Genomic DNA, 8,790 nt, shown 5'->3' on the forward strand with positions numbered 1-8,790 from the left:
AGGACGCGGGCGGTGGGGCACCACCACCACCACCACCACCATGAGCGGCAGCCTCTCCCCGTCGGGCCTGGCGCCGCCCACCACGGGGTCAGCCACAGGTGAGTGAAGCCCGTATCCTTAAACGTATCGGCACCAACGTTCTTCTGTCTGAAAAGCCTCTTGTGGAAGTTTCCGGGATATCCATGGACTGTTTTGTGATGGTAGTGATAGTTTTACACGACCTCTTCGCCATGAACCGGAAATCACCCATGAAAACCTGGTTAATCCGTCCGCTGCGATTGGTACGGATTTGCCCTTCACTTGTAGCCTGGTAACACATAGTCCCAGGTCTTTCTATGCCTCTGTTGTGGATAGTGGAGTGTTTCCCACGTGGTATTGGTATGCTGGATAAGTGGATTTCCCCTCCCAAGGTGCAGGATTTTACATTTTTCTTCATTGAATTGTAGCAGCCACTTTTTGTTCCACTCCTGTACCTTGCTGTCATCTTGTACGAAATCCGCAGTCAAGGGGTTAATCTTCACTGCTGCCTTGGGAAATAGTCGTAATAGGAGCCCGATAAGTTTAAGATAGACCCGAGTGCCTCCAGACGCGTACAAAATTGCTATTCCTCCCCCCCCCCCCCACCCACACACACACACACACACACACACACACACACACACACACACACACACACACACACACACACTATCATCACCACCACCATCACAATTCCTTCACTCCCGCCAAACACCTTCTGATACCTTTTTTCGTCTTCATCTTCTTCTTTCTTCTTCTTCTTCTTCTTCTTCTTCTTCTTCTTCTTCTTCTTCTTCTTCTTCCTTTACTTCTTTTCTTCTTCTTCCTTTACTTCTTTTCTTCTTCTTCTTCTTATATTCCTTCTCTCCCAATACCTTGAATGTTATGAATAGTGATATAAGCCCCTGTCCCCCCCCCTCCCCCCCCTCCTTCCCCGCACCCATCCCAAGGAGATTTGATAAAGGTACCCCCCTCCCTACCCCAATCCCCCCTCCCCCCCACTACCATACACCCATCTACATAATTATCAGACAACAAGTATACATCCCTTGCTCCCCCTCTCCCCCCTCTCCCCCTTCTTCTTCTCCCTCTTCTCCTTGCAATGTTATTATCTAAGGCCCAAATAATATTACACCCCCCCTCCCTCCTCCCTCCTCTCTCCTCCCCACTCCTCCCCTTCACCATAATAACACATTCTGGCCTCTCATCCAATCTTGTGTGATGTCTTCCTCTGCTTGTTTTTCTTTTTCTCTTTTTCTTTCTTTCTTTATTTATTTTTTTTTTGTCTTTTTCTTCTCTTGTTGTCTTCTCTTTCTTCATGTTTTTCTTTTTCCTCTTCGTTTTCTTCCTCATCTCTCTCTCTCTCTCTCTCTCTCTCTCTCTCTCTCTCTCTCTCTCTCTCTCTCTCTCTCTCTCTCTCTCTCTCTCTCTCTCTCTCTCTCTTTTTTTTCTTTTTGCCTTTTATTTCTATTGTTTTTCTTCTTCTTCTTCTTCTTCTTCTTCTTCTTCTTCTTCTTCGTCTTCTCCTCCTCCTCCTCCTCTTGTGTCCCCTCCCCTCGATAAGGAATTCCCAATAGTATACGATCCTCATTAGCCTGTTACACTTGCCCAACGCACCATACCTCGCCTCCGTCAGGGCCAACACCGATCGATATAGATTGTTCACTTTGTTCTAAATAATTGAGGTGAGTGTGGAAGCGAGTCTGTCTCTCTCTCTCTCTCTCTTCGCTCTAGACTTGATTGCAGGTGAGGTAGTGGCGTTGGTGTTGTTGGCAGTGGTGGTGGTGGTGGTGGTGGTTGTGCTAAAAGCCTTTCACCTTTGCCGTAATGCCTTTTTTTAATTAGTGGGATTGCGGATGAAATGTAAAAGGAGTGAAGAAATAGAGAAAGAAAAAAAAAGTCAGGAAGCTGTTTTTGTTTTACCTGGCGCATAGAAGGACAGGTGTGGGAGGCAATGTTTCTGTTTTCAGTCTTTTTTTTTTTTCTTTCGTTTCTTTTTATCTCACTTTTGTACATTGCTTATTTTTTCGTTCTTTCTGTGCTGTCTGTCTGTCTTTCTATCTCTTCTTCTGTCTGTGTGTTTAATTCTCACTTTGTAATTCGTTTCTTTTTTTTTTGTTTTCTTTCTGTGTCTGTCTGTCTTTCTATCTTTCCTTCTGTCTGTCTAATTCTCACTTTGTAATTCGTTTCTTTTTTTTTGTTTTGTTTTCTTTCTGTTTGTCTGTCTGTCTTTCTATCTTTCCTTTTGTCTGTCTATTTCATTCTCACCTTTTACTATGTTTTTTTTTCTGTCTGTCTTTCTATCTCACCTGTCTGTCTCTATTTCATTATCACACTTGCACTTAGTTTTTATTATCTTTCTGTCTGTCTTTCTTTCTATCTCTCCTTCTGTCTGTCTTTATTTCATTCTCACCTTTTATTTCGTTTTTATTTTCTTCCTGTGTCTCTTTCTTTCTATCTTTCCTTCTGTCTGTCTTTAATTTTCTTTTTCACTTTTTACTTCGTTTTTATTTTCTTTCTGTCTCTCTATCTTTCCTTCTGTCTGTCTTTAATTTTCTTTTTCACTTTTTACTTCGTTTTTATTTTCTTTCTGTCTCTCTTTCTTTCTATCTTTCCTTCTGTTTGTCTTTATTTCATTCTCACCTTTTATTTCGTTTTTATTTTCTTTCTGTCTGTCTTTCTCTCTTTCCTTCTGTCTGTCTTTAATTTTCTTTTTCACTTTTTACTTCGCTTTTCTTTTCTTTCTGTCTCTCTATCTTTCCTTCTGTCTGTCTTTAATTTTCTTTTTCATTTTTTACTTCGTTTTTATTTTCTTTCTGTCTCTCTTTCTTTCTATCTTTCCTTCTGTCTGTCTTTAATTTTCTTTTTCACTTTTTACTTCGTTTTTATTTTCTTTCTGTCTCTCTTTCTTTCTATCTTTCCTTCTGTCTGTCTTTAATTTTCTTTTTCACTTTTTACTTCGTTTTTATTTTCTTTCTGTCTCTCTTTCTATCTTTCCTTCTGTCTGTCTTTAATTTTCTTTTTCACATTTTACTACTTATTTCGTTTCTTTATTTTCTTCCTCCATGTTTGTCGTTCTTTCCATCTTTCTTTCTTTCTTTTTGTCTTTATTTCATTTTTACTCTTTATTTTCTTTCTTTATTTTCTTTCTTTATGTCTCCAGCAAGAAAGAAAATGTGATTCTTTATTATTATGATATTATTATTATTATTTTTTTTTTATTTACTTTTATTTCTTGTTATTTGTGGGAAGAATAACGAGTTTCTTTTTTGTTTCTTTGTTGTTTTCCTTACGACACGATACCGTTACTGACTGACCGCCGATTTTACACACACACACACACACACACACACACACACACACACACACTCGGGAAGGCACTCACCAGCTTGACCTTTCTCCGAGTGTGGCCTTGAGAGAGTTGGGCCTGTGTGTGTGTGTGTGTGCGTGTGTGTGTGATGGAGTGGGTGGGGCGCCGGAACTGGAGAACTGAAGTGGATGGAGATTGAGGAGGAGGAGAAGGAGGAGGAGGAATTAAAAGTGCAAGAATAAGAAGAAGAACAAAAATGAGAAGACAATGCGTTAGAAGAGAAGGAGGAGGAGGAGGAAAGAGAAAAAGAAGAGGAAGAAGAAAAAAAGGAAGAAAAAGAGGATGAGGACGAGGAGGAATGAGAAGTGCAAGAATAAGAAGAAGAACAAAAATGAGAAGACAATGCGTTAGAAGAGAAGGAGGAAGAGGAGGAAAAAGAAAAAGAAGAGGAGGAAGAAGAAAAAGAGGAGGAGGACGAGGTGGAATGAAAAGCTCAAGAATAAGAAAACGAACAAAAATAAAGAGACAAATGTGTTAGTGAAGGAGGAGGAAGAAGAGGAAGAAGATGAGGAGGAGGAGGTGGAATGAAAAGCTCAAGAATAAGAAAGAACAAAAAAGGGGACAAAGTGTTAAAGGAGGAGGAGGAGGAGGAGGAGGCCGGCACAGCACAGGAAAGGAAACTAAAGGGATGTGACTATGTGTGGGCCGGCAGCTGCTAGAGTGCCAGACCCAGTAGTGTGTCAGCCTTCGTTGGGGGTGGGTGTGTGCGCCTCGCTGCTCCTGGGCCTCGGAACTTGTGCTGTGACCGTTCATCTGTTGCTCAATGGCTACATAACACGATCGATTCCCTCTCTCATATACACCTCCTCCTATCCATTCCCACCTCTCCCTCCTTTCCTTCTCCCTTATCTCCCTTTCCCTCCGTTATCGCCCTTTTCCTCCTCTCCCTCGTCAAGAAGTCCCTGGTCGGTCTTTAACTCTGATGTGTATTTTCGAGGTTTTGTTTATGCTCGTTTTTTGTTGTCCATCTCGCGACGTGACGGGATGAAGCGACCTTATGTGGAGAGGAAAGTACTTTTTCGATCGGTTCTTCGAGGGGAAAGTTTTGTGAGTTCGAGTATAGTAGGGGTGTCAGTAGTAGTAGTAGTAGTAGTACTAGTAGTAGTAGTAGTAGTAGTAGTAGTAGAGTGAATAAGATAAGTCTAGATAGAGTAGAGAATAGAAGAGTAAAGAGGTAGAGGAAATAAATTAGTCTTAGATCAATCCCCAGATTCGTCTACTTGCAAACTTCTGTCCCGTCCAATTAGTAAGCTTTTTCTGTTGTTGTTGTTGTTGTTGTTGTTGTTGTTGTTGTTGTTGTTGTTGTTGTTGTTGTTGTTTTCTTTTATAATTCCACCATCCAATTTCTTTCAATTTCTCAAAGGCTTGTGGATATTTCTTTCTTTCTTGCACCAACCGTCACCTCAACCTCGAGCCTTCCAATGATTGATAAGAGGGGTCAGGGAAAGCCGTATTTCAACATAGTATCATTTAAAAGCATTATATCTCTTTCAGTATTTTTTTGTTATTTTTGATGTATATTACTACCATCCAGGGTCTCGGTTTTGGTTGTTCCTTTCCTCTACCTACCCACTACCTACGCCTTGAAACGACTGGTAGAGTGGACAGAGAAGGCATTTTTTACCTTATCTTCAGTTTCCCAGTCAGCCTCCCTTGCAGTCAATCTCTCATTTAACTGTTACTTTCACCCAACGCCACCTTATCTGCAGTTTCCCAGTCATTCTCCATTCCTTATCAATCAATATTTTAACTGTTACTTTCTTCCATCTCTACCTTATCTTCAGTTTCCCAGTCATTCTCTATTCCTTATCAATCAATATTTTAACAGTTACCTTCTTCCAACTCTACCTTATCTTCAGTGTTCCAGTCATTCTCTATTCCTTATCAATCAATATTTTAACTGTTACTTTCTTCCAACTCTACCTTATCTTTAGTTTCCCAGTCATTCTCCATTCCTTATCAATCAATATTTTAACTGTTACCTTCTTCCAACTCTACCTTATCTTCAGTGTTCCAGTCATTCTCTATTCCTTATCAATCAATATTTTAACTGTTACCTTCTTCCAACTCTACCTTATCTTCAGTGTTCCAGTCATTCTCCATTCCTTATCAATCAATATTTTAACTGTTACCTTCTTCCAACTCTACCTTATCTTCAGTGTTCCAGTCATTCTCTATTCCTTATCAATCAATATTTTAACAGTTACCTTCTTCCAACTCTACCTTATCTTCAGTGTTCCAGTCATTCTCTATTCCTTATCAATCAATATTTTAACTGTTACTTTCTTCCAACTCTACCTTATCTTTAGTTTCCCAGTCATTCTCCATTCCTTATCAATCAATATTTTAACAGTTACCTTCTTCCAACTCTACCTTATCTTCAGTGTTCCAGTCATTCTCTATTCCTTATCAATCAATATTTTAACTGTTACTTTCTTCCAACTCTACCTTATCTTTAGTTTCCCAGTCATTCTCCCTTCCTTATCAATCAATATTTTAACTGTTACTTTCCTCCATCTCTACCTTATCTTCAGTGTTCCAGTCATTCTCTATTCCTTATCAATCAATATTTTAACTGTTACTTTCTTCCAGTCATTCTCCATTCCTTATCAATCAATATTTTAACAGTTACCTTCTTCCAACTCTACCTTATCTTCAGTGTTCCAGTCATTCTCTATTCCTTATCAATCAATATTTTAACTGTTACTTTCTTCCAACTCTACCTTATCTTTAGTTTCCCAGTCATTCTCCCTTCCTTATCAATCAATATTTTAACTGTTACTTTCCTCCATTTCTACCTTATCTTCAGTGTTCCAGTCATTCTCCATTCCTTATCAATCAATATTTTAACTGTTACTTTCCTCCATTTCTACCTTATCTTCAGTGTTCCAGTCATTCTCCATTCCTTATCAATCAATATTTTAACTGTTACTTTCCTCCATTTCTACCTTATCTTCAGTGTTCCAGTCATTCTCCATTCCTTATCAATCAATATTTTAACTGTTACTTTCTTCCAACTCTACCTTATCTTCAGTGTTCCAGTCATTCTCTATTCCTTATCAATCAATATTTTAACTGTTACTTTCCTCCATTTCTACCTTATCTTCAGTGTTCCAGTCATTCTCCATTCCTTATCAATCAATATTTTAACTGTTACCTTCTTCCAACTCTACCTTATCTTCAGTGTTCCAGTCATTCTCCATTCCTTATCAATCAATATTTTAACTGTTACTTTCTTCCAACTCTACCTTATCTTCAGTGTTCCAGTCATTCTCTATTCCTTATCAATCAATATTTTAACTGTTACTTTCACCCAACTCTACCTTATCTTCAGTGTTCCAGTCATTCTCTATTCCTTATCAATCAATATTTTAACTGTTACTTTCATTCTCCTTCCTTATCAATCAATATTTTGTTACTTTCTTCCAACTCTACCTTATCTTCAGTGTTCCAGTCATTCTCTATTCCTTATCAATCAATATTTTAACTGTTACTTTCTTCCAACTCTACCTTATCTTCAGTGTTCCAGTCATTCTCCCTTCCTTATCAATCAATATTTTAACTGTTACTTTCTTCCAACTCTACCTTATCTTCAGTGTTCCAGTCATTCTCTATTCCTTATCAATCAATATTTTAACTGTTACTTTCTTCCAACTCTACCTTATCTTCAGTGTTCCAGTCATTCTCCCTTCCTTATCAATCAATATTTTAACTGTTACTTTCCTCCAACTCTACCTTATCTTCAGTGTTCCAGTCATTCTCCCTTCCTTATCAATCAATATTTTAACTGTTACTTTCCTCCAACTCTACCTTATCTTCAGTGTTCCAGTCATTCTCCCTTCCTTATCAATCAATATTTTAACTGTTACTTTCTTCCAACTCTACCTTATCTTTAGTTTCCCAGTCATTCTCTATTCCTTATCAATCAATATTTTAACTGTTACTTTCCTCCATTTCTACCTTATCTTCAGTGTTCCAGTCATTCTCCATTCCTTATCAATCAATATTTTAACTGTTACTTTTTTCCAACTCTACCTTATCTTCAGTTTCCCAGTCATTCTCCATTCCTTATCAATCAATATTTTAACTGTTACTTTCTTCCAACTCTACCTTATCTTCAGTTTCCCAGTCATCCCCCCTTGCTATCAGTCTATCTTTTAACTGTTACTTTCTTCTCTCATCCTTTCTTCTATCCTTCCTTTCCTCTATTCTCTCCCATCTTCCTTCCCTTCTTCTTATTTTTTATTCATTTTTTGCTTCCTCCTTTCCCTCCTGTCTTCCTTCCTTTCTTTTTCTCTCCCTTTCTCCTTTCCTCTTTTTTTTCCTTCCTCCCTTCCTTCCTTCCTTTCTTCCAACGTTACCTTATCTCTCAGTTTTCCAGTCATCCTTCCTTGCTCTACAATCTCTTACCGCCAACAAAAAGTCCTCCCGTCTCTTCACCTGTCATTATCATATTCACACCTGGCCGTTATGTATAAGCGCCATCGTAATTATAATATATACTTAATCTCGAAAAAAATACAATCAGATTACCGCGCTCTCATCCCTCAATCTTGTCTGTTGGGGATATAGTTTTGATTTTAGTTTTCGTTATCAGTCGTGTGTGTGTGTGTGAGAGAGAGAGAGAGAGAGAGAGAGAGAGAGAGAGAGAGGTTACAGGTGCATCGTCTGGTTGATGTCACCTCATTACGCTTCGCTTGCTCGTTAATTAAAGGAAGGCACATAAAACAAATTACTATGTGGCATAATCTCTCTCTCTCTCTCTCTCTCTCTCTCTCTCTCTCTCTCTCTCTCTCTCTCTCTCTCTCTCATCTATTTTTATCTATCTATCTGTGTGTGTGTGTGTGTGTGTGTGTGTGTGTGTGCGTTTATTTATTGTGCGCAGGATGTCAGGCAATATCCATTTGTATGTCACTTTGGGCGTTATTGTGTCTGTCTGTCTGTCTGTTTGTCTGTGATTGTGTGTCTGTCATTGTGTGTGTGCGTGTGTGTGTGTCTGTCAAGTATACAAGTATTTATGTATGTTAGTCTCTTCATTAGTGTGTATGTATGTATGTATGTATGTATGTATGTATAAGGGATATGTCTTGACTTAATAGAGGTCCTTTGTGCGTGTGTGTGTGTGTGTGTGTGTGTGTGTGTGTGTGTGTGTGTGTGTGTGTGTCCCCAAGAGAAATGCGGATAAAAGTCACAGAGAGAGAGAGAGAGAGAGAGAGAGAGAGAGAGAGAGAGAGAGAGAGAGAGTTTATTGGTCATTCTGCCATTGAATTATTGAGTCACCCCCCCTCTCCCCCCCTCATCCTCCTTCCGCCTTCACTCTCCTCCTATCTCCCTCCTTCCCTCTCCCATCCTTCTCCTCCCTCCTTCCCTCTCCTCCTATCTCCCTCGTCCTTCCTTTATCC

The 8,790-nt window shown here is 39.2% G+C and overlaps 1 protein-coding gene and 1 long non-coding RNA gene across 10 annotated transcripts in view; one reads left to right on the plus strand and one right to left on the minus strand.

Moving 5' to 3' along the window:
* Positions 1–8,790, plus strand: part of LOC126980477 (cytochrome b5 reductase 4-like) — a 29,869-nt gene that overhangs the window by 3,573 nt on the left and 17,506 nt on the right. The window contains exon 2 of one of the 4 annotated variants that reach the window (XM_050830443.1): positions 3–98. In XM_050830443.1, the coding sequence (XP_050686400.1) occupies positions 41–98 (58 nt within the window). In that variant the 5' untranslated portion in view covers positions 3–40. Of the gene's footprint in view, positions 1–2; positions 99–4,068; positions 4,130–8,790 lie in introns of those variants that run through there. The other 3 variants (XM_050830432.1, XM_050830412.1, XM_050830422.1) reach the window with 3 other exon arrangements.
* The window catches only part of LOC126980497 (uncharacterized), a 5,869-nt gene continuing 1,202 nt past the window's right edge, over positions 4,124–8,790 (minus strand). The window contains exons 1-6 of one of the 6 annotated variants that reach the window (XR_007733274.1): positions 6,824–8,790; positions 6,187–6,711; positions 6,037–6,111; positions 5,596–5,686; positions 5,462–5,520; positions 5,183–5,311 (exon numbers count right to left, since the gene is read on the minus strand). The exon at positions 6,824–8,790 is cut by the window's right edge and continues 1,202 nt beyond it. This is a non-coding gene — a long non-coding RNA (uncharacterized LOC126980497). Of the gene's footprint in view, positions 5,162–5,182; positions 5,312–5,461; positions 5,521–5,595; positions 5,687–6,036; positions 6,112–6,170; positions 6,712–6,807 lie in introns of those variants that run through there. The other 5 variants (XR_007733276.1, XR_007733275.1, XR_007733270.1 and 2 more) reach the window with 5 other exon arrangements.

Source organism: Eriocheir sinensis, chromosome 4 (genome assembly GCF_024679095.1).
Source record: "Eriocheir sinensis breed Jianghai 21 chromosome 4, ASM2467909v1, whole genome shotgun sequence".
Lineage (NCBI taxonomy): Eukaryota > Metazoa > Arthropoda > Malacostraca > Decapoda > Varunidae > Eriocheir > Eriocheir sinensis.